General features: G+C 33.3%; 2 protein-coding genes across 3 annotated transcripts; one reads left to right on the top strand and one right to left on the bottom strand.

The window, feature by feature from the left end:
- Positions 1-4,550: 4,550 nt before the first annotated feature.
- LOC140976738 (protein ULTRAPETALA 1-like) lies at positions 4,551-9,372 on the top strand. 2 transcript variants are annotated; one of them, XM_073441028.1, is made up of 5 exons: positions 4,551-4,706; positions 4,950-5,214; positions 6,542-6,866; positions 8,640-8,694; positions 9,197-9,372. In XM_073441028.1, exons 2-4 carry the CDS (start codon positions 4,974-4,976, stop codon positions 8,644-8,646), a joined length of 573 nt encoding a protein of 190 aa, XP_073297129.1. In that variant the 5' UTR covers positions 4,551-4,706; positions 4,950-4,973; the 3' UTR covers positions 8,647-8,694; positions 9,197-9,372. The 2 variants fall into 2 exon arrangements, with proteins under 2 accessions (XP_073297129.1, XP_073297128.1); XM_073441027.1 differs by lacking the exon at positions 8,640-8,694.
- Positions 9,373-14,237: 4,865 nt separating this feature from the next.
- On the bottom strand, positions 14,238-15,167 carry LOC140977698 (uncharacterized mitochondrial protein AtMg00860-like). Its single transcript, XM_073442443.1, has 2 exons — positions 15,052-15,167; positions 14,238-14,721 (listed from the first exon to the last, which is right to left on the bottom strand). Exons 1-2 carry the CDS (start codon positions 15,165-15,167, stop codon positions 14,238-14,240), a joined length of 600 nt encoding a protein of 199 aa, XP_073298544.1.
- Between the last annotated feature and the right edge of the window lie 1,975 nt (positions 15,168-17,142).

A 17,142-nucleotide genomic window follows, 5' to 3' on the forward strand; every position in this document is an offset into this window, starting at 1 on the left:
TTTGACGCAGGGTGTTCTATTTTTTTAAAATTTTTTATTTACTTTTTTATTATTTTTAAATTATGATTAATTTAATAAATAATATATTTAATTATATATGAATTCTTTAATATATTTTAAATGATTTAAAAGCATTTAATTAATATATTAAATAAAAAAATATTTTGTTAGTATTAATAATTGAAATTTATTTGATTACATATTAATCTATAAAATGAAAGGTTAATGTAAATCATTACTGTAAATAACATAATCGAATACACAAATTTATGAATAATATTTAAACATTCAAACACACGATTAAAATAAAAAAACGAAATCAAATACATTTAATTTAGAAATAATTTAAATATATTTTTAAAAAGAAATATTCTGAGAATATTCTTTTTAGAGTAAGATTTGAAGTAGATGGGTTGGAGATGAATATAATATTTGATGCAGAAATTGCACTATTTTAAAGTAGAGTTGCTTTAAAATAGAATTTTGGGTTGGAGATGACCTAATGAAGGCCAAAATAGCGCAGTCTCGTTCCTTTGCGCTAACCTCTGCGTCAAATTTGGCGCAGAGGTCTCATTTTTTTTAAAAAATTTTAAATATTTTTTATTTTATTTATTATAAATTTTTGTATTGAAATTATAAATATTATTTAAATAATAGTATAATATTAATTTTATTATTATAATAATTAGATATTTAATCATAAAAATTAAAAAATAATAATTGTTGAATTTTAAAATATTTATTTATTTATGTTAATTATTAATATTTAAATACTAATTTGATTTAATGATTTATAATTTATACAAATGCAAAAAATTAATATCTCAATATAATTCATAAATAAATTTAAAAAGATAATTGACATACAAATACAACTTGAAACACATAATTCAAATACAAATACAAAGACAATAATCGAAAGAATAATAAAACATTAGTCATAATTAAAAATATATTAAATAAAATATAATAATTAATATATGTAAAATAAAAAGAATATTTCGAGAATATTATTTTTGGTTTAAGATTTGAAGTAGATGAGTTAGAGATGAATATTATATTTGGTGCAGAAATCGCACTATTTTAGTGTAAAATTTATATCAAAATAAATTTTATATATGAAAAGCCAAAAATAAAAGTCAATTAAAAAAAATAAAACAGAAAGGGGAAAGGACCCTAAAATAACGGTGTGAAACACATTTCTTTAGGGGGGAAAACTTCGAATATTATTAATTAGTAATCAACTAGCACCCCTTGGCTTTTTTTATATTAGTCATATAATTTTTAAACATTCAAAAATTAGGGTATAAATTTATATTTTTTATTAAATAAAAAATTACTTTTGTAATTTTATATGAGTAACTTTGGTATTTTAAAAAACTCACTATGACCCCAAAATCATTTACTATGCTATTCAACTTTAATAATAATAATTAATGCATCGACACATGCATTACGTGCTTGTACAGTCTTTTGTAATTAATTTGATTTATATTTAAATAATCATAATATCATATCTGTAAAAACTAATGAGATGCATCATACTATAATTTGAAATGATTATATTCAAATAAAAGTTATGTCATTATTGTAAAAATTAATAAAAAGACATATTGCAAAAACAAAAAATTACTATGAAACCATTTTTTGTTTGTATTATTGAGATTCTTAATATAATATATAGAGATAGAGATATAGAGATAATAATAATAATAATAATAATAATAATAATAATAATAATAATAATAATAATAATAATAATATAAAGAAATTGAAAATATTTTATACAAGCAGTGGCAATTAATTTAGCCGCAATCCGACATCGGATTCTAGTCGAATAAAAATTTATGGTTTGGTTGGCTTTAATTTCAATGGGGACATTGTATATAATTCCATGTTATTATGATAATCACAAACAATAGTATTTTACATTATCGCGTATCTTTCTATGTGAGATGAGTCAACCATGCTCATATTTAAAATAAGAAATAATATTTTTGGTATAAAAAGTAGTATTTTTTTATGAGTAACATAAATAAAAAATTTGTATCATAAAATTGACTCGTGAGATCGTCTCACGACTTTTTTTCCACAAAACATAGATATTGTTCCTCCATTATTTCAGCCTGCAAGATGCTAGCAAAATTACTTGGAATTTAATAAAATCGATTCAATATCCACACAGCTTACGAGGTATAACAATTCAACTGCGAACGTTGGAAAAACTATGGTTTCAATAGAAATAAGTTTTATAAAAAAGAAAAACCGTATGATGTAAAATTCTGATTTCATTTTTAATTCTGATACCGATTCAATTGGAATTTTTTCTGCACAAAACAAGATGACAATTTATATCCTTGCAAATTAAATATGCCTAAAATAAATTTTTATATAACTAGAAATAACAATAGTAATTTAGACAAAATATCGATTTAAAGTATAGGTAAGTCAATTTTTTTTAAAAAAATCTTAAGATACATTGTCACGCTCACGGTGCTCCATGAATATGACGATAGATATATAAAAGTTGAGGTCTTAAGTAGTCCGACTTTGTGACACCAATTAGTTTTTACGAAAACACCTTATCCATTTAGATAAGTAATGTTTTTAATATAACTTATTCATAAATACGATAGAGTGGGTCTCATGTGAGACCGTCTCACACAAGTTTTTGTCAATACGATATCTCATCCACTTTAAAAATTCAAAATATCACATATCATCTCTATAAATTACGTATTTAATATAATTTCATTATAATTTTCTAATTAATAATTAAAAACAATAACAAAATTTTATGAATGAACTCAATTTGTTAATTATCATGATTATGATTCATATACGTGTTTTGAAAAACCCGAGCCAACGATCCATATACGAACAAATAATCGTCTTACAGACTCCTAATGTTCTTCAATTTTAAGATTCAAATCGATTCCATCAAAATAAAATAATCTTATATACACATATTGTTAGAAAAATATGATGATAATATCCAAATCAATTAATAAAAATTAAAACATTATCGTTTTTTTAAAATTTATTTGTATTAATTAATGGTTAAAAAGGACAAAATCGTCATATATAATGTGATCTCGAATTCAATCAATCAAATCAAACATACCATTATTTACAAAATATTATTCAACATTCTACTCAATATTTTAATAGTCCAAACAGTATTTATCTATCAACCCAACAAGGAAACGCAACCTTCATAGAAATATAGAGCTGTATAATTTATCTACTTCATATTTTTTTTAATAACATGATAATCGACAACTGCTTCCCTTCGATGCACGTTGGATAAACTCGCGGACTAATGTAATAGATTACAAATTACGTCAATCAAATAAACTATATTGAACAAACTTTGTGTAAAAAACTCGTCCGAGATTGTTGTGACGTGTCCGCATCATTGCGGTATATTTCATGCGGTTCGCTAATGATGATAGGAAGACTTAAAAAAGTATTAGCCCAAAGGTTACTAAATGTGACCTAAGGTTAAAAAAGGGTCTCCACGAAAAACGAGCCCAAGTAAGTATAAAAATAATAGCGAAGTACGCATTTTCGAAAACCTCGTTCTCTCCCCATGACAAAGTATTTTCTCCACATCCCAATAACCCAACTCAACGTAAATTCCACCCACATATTTCATCCAAAAATTGTCCATTATTACTCTCAATACCCATTTTATTTAGGCAAAAACTTGTGTGACGGTCTCACGTATCGTATTTTGTGAGACGAATATCTTATTTGGGTCATCAATGAAAAAATATTACTTTTTATGCTAAGAATATTACTTTTTATTGTGAATATCGGTAGGATTGACCCGTCTCACAGATAAAGATTCGTGAAACCGTTTCACAAGATAGCTACTCTTTTATTTATTTTAACTTCATTTTATACTTCCCACATTCTAATTTTGTAGAAAACATAATTATAAAAAAATATATTAGGATTTATAAATCACCAAAGTGCCAATTGCTAGAAATATTAAAACAAAGGCAACAAACGCTTGCACCAACCCATACCCACTTCCACATCCTCCCCATTATCTCACAAACATGGATACGATGTAAACAAACACAAAGATCTTGTGTGACGATCTTATGAATGAATTTTTTTAGATGAATCCAATTCGATCCGGTTCATAAAAAAATATTACTTTTTATTTTATATATAGATCAGGTTGACCCGTCTCACGAAAAAAATTCGTGAGAATATCACAAGAGATCTGTTCATATAAATAAGTCGTCACGTTTTGATTTATGTGTACTGCACTTGATATATTTTTTAAACACATACATAGATATATTAAATGTATGTATATATCATTGGAGTCAAGTCATGCAACTAGTGCTGCTAGTGTCTCCAAATATTTTCCCCCCATTTATTTATTAATTATTTCATTGTTATTTAATGAATACAGATTGAAATTTGGGCACTACATTAGTTTGGCCAGCTCTGTTCTCTCTGCGAACAAATTCATTCAACCAAACCCCAAATAATTAATAAAATTACCCTTTGTTTTTCTCCCCTTTTCTTTTCTATCACACACACACACACACACACACACACACACACACGGGCTCTATAAAACACCCCATCGCTCCTCCTTTTCAACGCTTCTCTCCACCAGATCTCTCCTGTTTTGAGATGCGTACTTTCTGATACAATCACCCTTTTGCAAGTCCCTCTTATAGGTTCTTCCTCTTTCCCTCTCTACAATCTAGAGCATGCTCGTCTGCACGTATATGTGTGTGAATAATATATATATAAATGTATATGTAATGAGTGTGCATACATACAATCTATAAATGCGCACACAAAAACACGCAAGTGGCGGAGAACCCATTTGGTGTATTCAATTGTTGTCTTTGTTTTATGCGTTTTCTGATGTGGGTTTTGTTTTCCCTTTGCCTTTTTCTTCTCTGGCTGTGACGCAGAGCGTGCGAGAGATTTGAGACACAATGAGTGAAGATAGGAAGAGGAAAAATATGGAGAATAATGGTGGAGCAGGAGGAGGCGCAGTCGTTTTGTTCAGCGATGAGGAAGTGAGAGACATTAGTGGATTCCAGCGATGTGATGATTACGTAGTAGTGACGTGTGGCTGCACAAGCCACACTTATGGCGATGCTGTTGGGACTCTTAGGGTTTTCGCTTCTGGCGAGCTCGAAATTCATTGCGAATGCACCCCGGGTTGTCAAGAAGGTTTGTAACTATACCTATATATATGGACGTGCGCGCTATCATATGATTGTTCTTTGTTGTTTTCGACGCAGAAGCTTATGATATGCCTGTGTCACGTAACAATAGTATTTTTACTAGTAATGGGATTCTAATGTGGTGCATGAATGCCTCGATGACTTTGTTTTATGGGTTTTAATAAGTAGAGTTAGGGGTTTGATTAGTTTATATGTAAAATGTGTTCTGATTTGTCATATAGGATTGATGTGTTCTTGTTATTTGGTGATTGCTTCAGTTTCTAGCTATGTATGTCGTCATGTGGTTCATGATTAATGTATTCTGGTTTTTCATTCAAAGATTGTGTTTTTATGGAGTTTGAGAGGTACCGAAAGCATAAACTGTGGATGAGGCGACCTACCACATTCCCCGAGTATGATTTTATGTATTTGGATTTGGGCAGAGCTCTGTTGTTCTGTTTGAAGAAAACAAAATCTGAAATCTTTTATTAGTTTGTGGGGTGTTACTTGTGGGTTGCATATTTGATTCTTGTATATGGATTTGATTTCAAGTTTGCATTTTGCTGTAAAATCTGGTTCGATTCTTGTGATTGCTTAAAAAGGGCTGGGATAGGACTGCTTTATGGTTGAGATTCCTCCTTGTATATGTGGCAGCATATTGAGTTTTCGTCCTGGAATTCTACGCTAATGGGAATTAACAAATAAGCTCTTCTTCTCAAGGATCTAAGCGTCAGATGTATTTTTCTTCTTGAAATAACCACTCAAATTCCTGTTAGTTTAGCCAGATATATGACGACCGTACATAGGTCATGGAGTCAAGTTATGTTAACGCAAACATTTTCTGGTACTGTTTTGGATCACAGCTCGGATAAGAGTTGTATGCCTTTAAGATTCTTTATGAAAATTGTGTGGTTCGAATTCGGAGTTAGTTTGAACATCTTCTAAAGTCTGATTAACCTTCTGTCTCATTATAATACATGTAATGCCACCTTGTATACGCTTAGAAATGCACTAATCAAACTTTTGTGGCCTGATTATGCAGTTTACATAAAAGTTTCCGTATGGCATTTAGATTGCCAAGGAATATGGAATCTAAATAATAAAATTTTGTTCATAATTTGTATTTGCCTTGTACTTTTATTTTCTTGTCACATAAATTAGCCAAATGTATTTCGGGAAATGCATCGATTAAATGTCTTACATCTGCAGTCTGCACATAATCATGTACCACTTCTGACTGGAGCACGGTTTTAGTACTCTATCAATCAATTAATTTTGCCTCGTTTTGATGGATTTTACTGGCTTTGCTGAGAATGTTGAATTTATGTGATCAGACAAGTTAACTCCTGCTGCATTTGAGAAGCATTCTGGACGAGAAACAGCTAGGAAATGGAAGAATAATATATGGGTTATTGTTGATGGAGAGAAAGTTCCTATATTTAAGACAGCCCTGCTCAAGTATTACAACGAAGCATCAAAACATGCAAATGGATCCCAGAGATCAACTGGAAAAACCACCGGTCATCATGATGAGTTTATTCGATGCAGTCAGTGTAACAAATTGCGTAGGTTCCACCTTCGCAACAAGGAAGAATGCCAGATTTACCATGATGCTTTCTTAAGCGTGAACTGGACATGCAGTGATATGCCTCATGACAAGTATGCTCTTGTTCGCCGAAATCTTGAAATTTTTACACGGTGACATTCTTGAATTTCAGGCCATTTCAAGCCACCTCTGGCTTTAAATAATTTATTTGTTTGTATTCATGCTTATCATCTTGTTATCTCAAAAGAACTTTTTGGATGTATAGAAATGGTCTTAAGCTACTGTTTCCCACGATCACTACGTCATACATTTTGGTATGCGGGAGTAACCTTCATGATAATAAATTTCCTCCACAAGATTATATTTGTTATGCTAGTTACCTGTTTTGACTGTAAGAGTTTGTGCAATTTAGGCTGTTAACTTGCATTTGAAAATGTAAGAGGGCAAACTACCTAGACTTTATATTTCCTCCACAAGCTTATATTTGTCATACTAGTTACCTGTTTTGACTATAAGAGTTTGTGCAATTTAGGCTGTTAACTTGCATTTGAAAATGTAAGAGGGCAAACTACCTAGACTTTATCTTCCTTTTTTTCGACTCAACCCCAATTTTTCCCCTGCAAGGACTCGAGCATTGGTTAGATGGGATATTGTTTCCTCCAGGATATCTCAATACAGCAAATCCTCCAGATTTATGGTCAACCACTGACGACTTATGTGAGGATACTATCACACCGTGCTTCCTGATCATTGCCTAAAAGTAGAATTTTCTATCAGTTTCCTATTGGGATAAAAAAATACTCTTGGTATTGTATGAATATGAGCTTACTTTTCTAAGTCACTAAAGTATCAATATGTGTTTTTGACAATAGAAATATCATGAAGCTTCAGAGTAGATATTCTAGTAAATCTTCCTGCTCAGTATATGCACCGAATCTTCTGATTGTGATGCGCTTATTCTGGGGTTAAAAATTTAAGATTCTCCATGACTGAACCTAATCTTTGAATCAACCATTTGGTTTTGTTTCGCAACCAACCATTTGAGAGTGGTTATATTCTATATTTATCATCATTGCTTGAAAGACCAAACTTTGCTATGCGCCACTGGACTAGCAAGCTAAAAATTAGAAGTGGCTACTCCTGGTACCTTTTATATTTTTTCTTTCTGCTTTACTTCGAGAAAAACATAATATTCTTCTACGGAAGCACTTCCTTTCAGTCTTGGTAAACTGATTCACTTCATGCAACATAAAAGTTGATATTATTTATAGTAGTCTTCGTGAAATTCCTCATCTCGTGTGCGTAATGGTTTAAATTTGCATTTCAAGCTTTGGGTTTAATCTAAATTGTATTTTTTTATCATCATTATAATGCAGATCTAAGTATGTGTTGCTTGATTATGTTTTGGATTGGTCACAATTTGAAATCAATGATCACGGTTGTACAGTTCCAAGAATTTTTATTGTGTTCAAAGTCTCAACAGACATGTTTTTCATAAATGTTGCATTGTTTTTACTGCACTTGGTAATGATCTTCCAAAGATTTCTAAATATATTTGGCATCAGAGGCTACTGAAAGAACAGCCTTATTTTTCCGGAAAATATGAGTTTGAATGTATTCTCTCATTGATGAGCTTTTAAGCTAAATATTATGTGATGAAAAGTATTCATCCTCACCCAATAAACTACATCAGGACCGGTCTAGCACTTCAGCGCAAACTAAGCTTATAAATTTTCTTAGTGTTTCATCACCTTGCCTTGATCTACACTTGAATTTGAACTTTTGAGACCTATTTCACATTTATCTTCCTTATACTATCGTTTCTCGAGTTTTGTATTGTATTTGCCTTCTTGGCTTTCTGTTTTATACTAATGTCGTGTTTGCAGTGTGTAAATTTTGACTGCTCTCCAGTATATCTTACACGCAAGATAAGATGTACAGGTGAGCATCTAGTTTATTTAGGATTACTAAGTTCGAAGATGATATCCTCACAGTAAAAGAAGTGCTTTTCATTTGCAGTCAAAAGTAGGTTGTGTTCTACTAGATTTTTTGAAGATGTGGAATATACTGTATCCCTGTTACAATGTGGTCAAGGTTTTACATTTTGTTATGGTGTAATATGGTGTGCAGTCGCCATTGTGGTCGCAGTGTTCCCCGACTTATTATTGTAGGAGAAGAATGAATGACTTAAGATTATAGAATTAACTCTTTTAGTAATTTGGATTAATTACTTGCTCGAATGATAACAGATTCAGATGAGTTATTAATAGGACTCATTGTGTAGAATCTAAGTTGCAGACAGGCTCATCATGTGAGCCTAGAGACGTGACAGAAATTGAGTTACAGTCACTAGTTTTGCAGCATTCGATAGATACACATCCGTTTTCGTCTGAATCACTGTTTTCGCTGCGATAAAACTGATCTTATACTTGATGTGTATCAGAATTACATGCGATGACGATGAGGAACGAGCAAGCCGAAGGGTGTATAGGGGTTGCACTCGGTCTCCAACTTGCAAAGGATGCACCACCTGCGTGTGTTTCGGGTGTCAGACTTGTCGGTTTTCAGGCTGCTGCTGCCAGACTTGCATGGATTTCACTACAAATGCTAAATCTTGATCTAATTTATTGTCTTTTTTTTTGTTTTGTTCATTTTCTTGATTATTATCCTAACCCATAGTGAAAGCAGCAGAATTTGCTGGAACCCCTTGCACTTGAGATTACAGTTTCCATTTTTCAATGCTTTCCCCTGAACTCTTGATCATTCAATTTTAGTGAGAAGAGAAATTGTTTTTTCCTTGAGATCCAATACACGTTTTTTCCCAAAAAAAAAAAAAAAAAAAAGTTTATGATACTTCAAATGGTGGTGACATTTTTATTATATGTTTTAAATGGCTAAATGATCAAGTTTAACATATTTATTTTAAATTTAAATACACAGAAATGATTTTCCTAACAGTCTGTTAGACTGTTACGCATATTTATTGTTGGAATTTGAATGAAATGTGATTAATAATTATTCCACTCAAACCAAGCTATGTTCTCTTTATTAAATCCAAACGTGGACTTTGGGTTTGGGCTTTGGGGAGGGAGGATGCAAGTGGGCTGGGGTTCGGTGCAAAACACGCGCGGACGCTGGTTGATGACCCTATCATTATTTTTCGGACAAAATTTATTTGGAGATTATATTTATTATTTCAAAAAATTAATGTCTAAATAAATAGTAAATCCACCACGTGAGAAGCACTCATTCGGCCAAACAGTACACTGGAAAAATGCATCATTTCAGTACATGTGCGTCTGCCCAAAACAGTTGCATTTCCAGTACATCCTTGTCCCTTGGTCATCGTTTCCACATAAGGTTGTGTACCTTGGTTGCAACCCGAGAATAGAAGTTAAAATGATCCTTTTGTCTGCATTCATACTACTTGCATTCATCATTCATATTGAAAAAAAAGGTTCCTTTCCTGGCTTGAAAGTTCTTAGCATATCGAGTTTGCTGATATAACGAGATTTGTTGTGCTATATTCTCTTGATTAAAATTCATATCTTATGGATGATTATCATCTAAATCCTAAGCATGGTGATACGGCGCAATTTTGTCTTGGAAGAAGTGATTAAATTTTTGCCTTGACTTTACCTAGTTGCACTATTCCAGAATCAGAACACTCACATATGAGAAAATTACGAAACAATCGCAAGATGAAATTATTTCGTGTTCTTCTACATTCTGGATATGTCTACATTGTTGTTCACTCCTATAGCTGATGGTCCCGCTCACAGTGAAAAGGCATTCAAATTCACTAGTGTTGACTTCAAATGTTAGCAACAAGAAATGATCTCGTTGGAATATTTCATGTTCGCAATCTTGATTTTGATGTTAACAAAACTTGTTATTTTGTTTCTAATGATTTATTGTAGTACGTAGGAAGCTGGAATCGATCAGGCTTCGAACTGATCAGTTAATTGAGCCAAAACTAAATCTATCAAGACACAACTGAATGTACCAGCTGATCGTTCAAACTGAATCAGCTCAACTGATATATCAAAGAACAGTTCAACTGATTGTCTAGCTGATAGGAGGTTCAGCAGAAGAACTTCAGAAGCCCGACCAGCTGATGAAGAGCTCAACTGATGAAGAGCCCAGCTGACAAGTTCAACTGAAAGAGTGAAATCAGTTCAACTTGCGAGTCAACTGATTTCACCAGCCCAATTGAAGATCAGTTCAGATGACCAGTTAGGAGCATCAGTTAGGAATCAATCAGTTGCAGATCTAGTCAAGCTTATCGTAGTGGATTCCAGCTACACACAATGATACAAAGCATCTGTACTATTGATAGTACAATAATGAACGTTGCAGCAAAGCATAAAGCCAAAATATTCCAGAAGACTGTCGGAAAAGTCGAGACACAAATTTCAAGGAACACGTTCAAACTGCAACGGATACAATTATTGAGTCTCACTGTACGATCAGTTTCCCACCTATAAATAGAAGATCAGTGAAGAACAATAACAGAACTAGTGTGTGTGAAGATACAGGGAGAATGGGCACGAACATTGTATATCTGCTCTCTAGAAGCAATTTGCTTAGAGGGAACACTTCACCGTGTTATCAGCTTAGATTAGAAGCACAATTCTCTCAGTGTGTGAGAACACTTTCGAGTAGTGTTCATTGTTCAGTTCTCACACACACACACACATCACCACCCAAAATACAGTCTTGCACAAAGATATTAAACTTGTATATAGTCTTTGACACACAGACGTTAAACAAGTGTTGGCTGGGAGGTGCGGCCTTCAGTCTAGTCTAGGAGTTTAGTTAGGCAGTGGGTACGTCCTAAGTTGGGTGGGTTTGTACAAGGTGTTGTATAAATCAAGGTCTTCTAGTGTATCCTACCCGAGGAGGTAGAAGGGGTGACGTAGGAGCAGTTGAAGTCTCCGAACATCCATAAACATATCCTGTGTTCTTTAACTGTTTAACTTTTGTTTTTAACTGATTTGATCAGTTAGAGCATCCGTCAGTTCAGTTGTCACCATAACTGAACTAATATATGCCACAACTGATTCACCTATTTTCAGTTATTCAGTTGCACATTATATAAAATTCATCAATTTTTCTTAACGAAGGATTACTTCGAGTGTTTTTCGCTTGATTCTTAACCAAACTCGATTTAATTCATCGGTGTAAACATTCTTAGAATACGAGCTATTGCAGCTCTTGGAGAATATTTTGTTTGAAGCACCTCAAGGTGCCCAGCAAACGATCTTTCAGATCATTTATCTGACCATGTCTAGATTCATGATTGAGGACCCCGTGTTGTTGTTGAAGGTGATACAGACACCCAAAGGAGGACTGTTTTTGATGCTTGGAATCATAGTGATTTCCTATGTAGGAATTATATACTGAATGTCCTCGATGACACTGTATAGTGTTTATTGTTTTGTCACAACTGCCGAAGAGTTGTGAGACTACTTGTGAAAGAAATACAAGACAGAGGACGCCGACATTAAGAATTTTGTTGTCAGAAAGTTTTTGGATTTCAAGATTGTTGATACCAAAATTATGATAAGCCAAGTGCAAGAGATTCAAATCATTATTCATGATTTACTGGCGGAAGGAATGGTGTTGAATGATCCTTTTCAAGTGGCAATTGCTGTTGAAAATTGCTACCATTGTGGAAATACTTCAAGAAACTACCTCAAACATAAGCGCGATGAGTTAAAACTTGAAGACTTGATTGTCAAACTTAGGATTGAGGAAGACAACCAAAACTCTGAAATCAAAATATACAAGACTAGAATGGAGGTCAAGACCAAGGACAATCTAGCATAATCAAGCACTAGCCACATGAGAAAGCACCTTAACAATGATAGGAGATTGCTACTACATGGCAAATTGAACCATGTGGACAAATATTGTCTTTGTCCAAAGGGAGACAATAGAAAGAGGAAAAAAAGGCAAGCCAATGTAATTGAGGACAAGTCTGTATCGATAGACCTATTGGAGTTCGATCTATCTGCTATTGTATTTGAAGACAATTTGGTGGATAATCCAAGAGAATGCTGGATAGATAATGGAGCTACTCGCCACATTTGTAACGAAAAGGAGATGTTTTCGTCCTACATTCCCATAAGTGGAAGGAAACTATTTATGAGAAAATCTGAAACTTCCAACATCATAGGACATGGAAAGATGACTTTTGGAAAAGAACTAATGGTTAAGGATATGTTGCATGTCCCAGACATTCGTAAAAATTTAATATTAGAGTCCCTAATAAGTAAGGACGAATTTAGTCTAGTGTTTGAATCAGACAAGTTTAAAATTAACCAAAAATGATCTGTTTTTAAGGAAATGGTACCAAGAGAATGAGATCTTCAAAATGAAGTTATCTGCCAAGAATTCAAAATAAAGTTATTATTTCTGCTTACTTGATTGAGTGTTCTAATATGTGACATGAAAGATTAGGACATGTTACTTTAAAAACATTACAAAGACTTGAAAATTTAAATCTAATACCTATTTTTAAAAGAAATTCACAAGAAAAGTGTGAGATTTGTATCGAAGCAAAGATAACCAATGTATCGTCCCATCGGTAACAAAAAGTACTACACCACTTGAGTTAATTCAAACTGATATGTGCGATTTAAAACTTGTGCAAACTCAAGTGGGAAAAAATATTTGATAACGTTTTTTGATGATTGCACAAGGTTCGATTATATTTCTTTATTGAAAAGCAAATGAAACTTATGGTCACTTCTGGGATTGTTTTAGGACATGATGTATTATTGGATGGAATTGAAGTGGACAAAGCAAATGTTGATGTCATCGTCAAATCTGCACCTTCCAAAAGTCGTTAAAGAAATTCGCTCATTTTTTAAACATTATGGATTTTGTAGGAGGTTTATAGAAAACTTTAGTTTAATATCTAAACTCATTTGTAACCTCTTAACAAAAGACACTACATTTGAGTGGACTTAAGAATGTCAAAATACTTTTAATTAAATCATTAGACATTTAACACCAACTTCTATCTTGAAACCTCCTGAGTGGTCTTTACCATTTGAAGTAATGTGAAATGAAAGTGATTTTTCAATCGATGTAGTATTAGGTCAAAGAAGAAACAGTGAGTCTTATGTCATATATTATGCAAGCAGAACTTTAAACAATGCTCAAATGAATTACTTAACAACTGAAAAATAACTACTTGTTGTAATTTTTTCATTAGATAAATTTCGCTCTTTTTGATTGGAATGATACTTGTGTTTACTGATCATTCTGTTGTTAGATATTTATTGACCAAACAAGATTCGAGTCACGACTGATATGATGGATTTTGTTGCTCCAAGAATTCGACATTGTTGTCAAAGATAAAAAAAAATCGAGAATGTGGTAGCTGATAATTTATTGAGACTAGTAATATGATCATCATGTGAAATCACACCAATTAATGATAAATTTCAAGATGAAAAATTATTTTTAGTTGTCTAGAAGCATAAGAAATCTCCATCATTCTTCATTAACACAGTGCTCAAACCCAATTTCGATACATCAGTGTACAAAATATAGTTTTCTTGCTGAGATGGCATAGCTAACACCGGAGCTTCCATCAAATCCTGCTTTAATCCTTTGAAACCCTTCTGACAACCAGGGATCCTCTCATGCTTAACTCTCTTCTTCGTCAGATAAGTCAATGTCACCGTCATTTTCAAAAATCCCTGAATGAAATGACTACAGTATCTTGCCATACCCAAGAAATTGCGGATCTCGGTGACACTCGTTGGCATGGGCCAATCTCTCACTTCATCCACTTTAGATGGGTTCGATTCAAAGATTTGAATCGAACCCACAAGACCCAAAAACGCTACATTCTCCAACCAAAACTTTCTTTTATTGAATTTGGAGTACAATTGCTTGTTTTTCAAATTTTGCAACACTATCATCAAAATGTTCATTATGCTCCTCTCGGCTCTTGGAATAGATCAAGATGTCATTAATAAAAACTATTACAAGTTGATACAAAAATGATCGAAACACTTTGTTCGTTAAATCCATAAACACAGATGACGTGTTTTTCAACCCAAACGGCATAACCATTAAATTATGGTAACCGTAATGGGTCCTGAAGGCTGTATTACAAACATCTGCTTCCTTAATCTTCAGCTGATGGTACCCAAACCGGAGATCTATGTTTGAAAATACTATCAGTCTACTGAAGCTATAAACAAATCATCAATCATTGGTAATGAGTACTTATTCTTCATTGTCAGCTTGTTCAACTCTCGATAGTCAATGTACAACCTCATAATGTCATCTTTATTCTTAACAAACAAAACCGGCACACCCCATGGTGAAAAACTAGGTAATATGAAATCCTTATCCAACAACTCTTGAATTTGATCTTTCAAATACTTCATTTATCTAGTTCTAGTAGGTAGGACACCTTAGAAACGAGCGCTACATCAGGCAATAGCTCGATAGAGAACTCGAACTCATTGTCCGGTGGAAGTCCAGAAATTTCGTTAAGAAACACATCTGAGAATTCATTAACAACTTCTCTTTCAGCTAGTTGTGGTCGAGTCTCCTCAGAAATCGCAGAATAAGATCAAACTATAAGGCATAGGTAAAACTATCAAGTTAGCATTCAATACACTCCCTTGGAATATCAGTTCGACATTTCTAAGCATGTGGGTAGATAAAAGTTTCTCCCCCCAAATCACAGTCACACAGTAACCCATCAAAAATTTCTTAGGCAAAACAGACAATCTCATCATAAAAGACTAAAAATGAAAAATATGTGTAGCACCAGAATCAATCAATGCAGTAATAGGTATTCCAACTAAAAGTATCATAAATGTAATCATTGTGGTTTCTGGGTCAGCCTGAACTGTCTTGAACTACTACCAAGTGAGAATAACAAGATTCAAAGTCAATGTAGCTCTTTTTAGGAATCATCTCACAGCATATAAATGGCACATCGCACCATGTCAAGATCAGCAAGTTGCATATATTCATAAATTACCTCCAGTGACTTGATACAACCTTCAACTTCCAGTGGATCAATAGTACCAGAAATTATTTCGGTTGGTTGCGCCTGAAGCGTTCCTGAACAGTACCAAGGGCCACGCCCCTGTTATCCTATTTCCCCCTCCCTCGTCCTGTCTAGCCACCAGCTGCTGCAACAACTATACTAAGACTTGCTCTTTTGTGTTATAGCCGAAATTTATATTCCAATTGTTCTCCTCATTACTCTCATTTTCATAATCGCTCGTGTTGTTTTTATTCTTGTTTATCATAGGGTTTTTCCTCTTCCTGCTATATCTGATAACATACAGCCCAAAATCCACGACACCAATTCACATGAAAGTTTAATATTTCATGTATCATAGCTTAAGCTTTGAAAACGTTAAAATATCAATTAAATATTTAATTTTTAACATTCATAAAAGTAAACTTATAGACCGAGTGGCGAAGCCGAACGAATTCATTCATGGTCCGCAGGCGAGAACTTATCATTCCGAATCATTCTTTGATACTAAGTTGAAATGTCATATTTTTTTTAAAAAAAGAATACGCGAAATATTTTTTTTAAAATACTGAAGCTTGAGGATCTAAAACATAATATTTCAGTAACAATTTTTTCAAAAATAGCACTGTCATAAATCATAACATAAACTCATAAGGCGTCATCCCAAAAATAACAAAAGCTTCTAACCATTGCAATACTTGACAATCCTAACACAAAATAAAACTCTAATTTAAAGAGAACTGTCTCATCAAACAAAGCGGATAACAAATAACATAAATAAAAATGAGACTAGCATTAAACAATTTTCCTTAATTCTTTTTCATATAAAATAATCCTCAAGTACACATTTATTTTCGAAATGCTAAAATTAAAACTTGTATGATACCCCCATAAGGATCCGGGTCGTTGATGACCCGGACACTATCAAGAGCCCGAGCACTACATATTTCCCAAGTATTCTTCGAACAGCCCGGTCTCCTGCGCAATCATCGCCCGAGCTCTCATATAAGTACCCGGGTAATCAATTGCCCGAGCCACCTCGAGAATTGAACCACACTCGAGTATGATTGATACAGGACGTCTAATCTGTCAGAACAACTTGGGCTTGGAGTGTCCTAGAAGTCATCAGAAGATAGGGTATGGGCAGCCGACTTGCCATACTTAGTAGGTAGCACTGGAATCGAGGTACCTACCTCATCTTCTACTATAAATAGCAGGTATTAATGTCATTTACAGATTCTGAAATCTTTGAACTCTTAAGCATTTTACATATTTTCTCCCAAATATTGCTTGTGTTCATCTTCAACCTGCTGACTTAAGCATCGGAGTGGCCACGCCGGACACCCCTCCGGCGCCCATTCACG

Source organism: Primulina huaijiensis, chromosome 5 (assembly GCF_012295235.1).
Source record: "Primulina huaijiensis isolate GDHJ02 chromosome 5, ASM1229523v2, whole genome shotgun sequence".
Taxonomy (NCBI): Eukaryota; Viridiplantae; Streptophyta; class Magnoliopsida; order Lamiales; family Gesneriaceae; genus Primulina; species Primulina huaijiensis.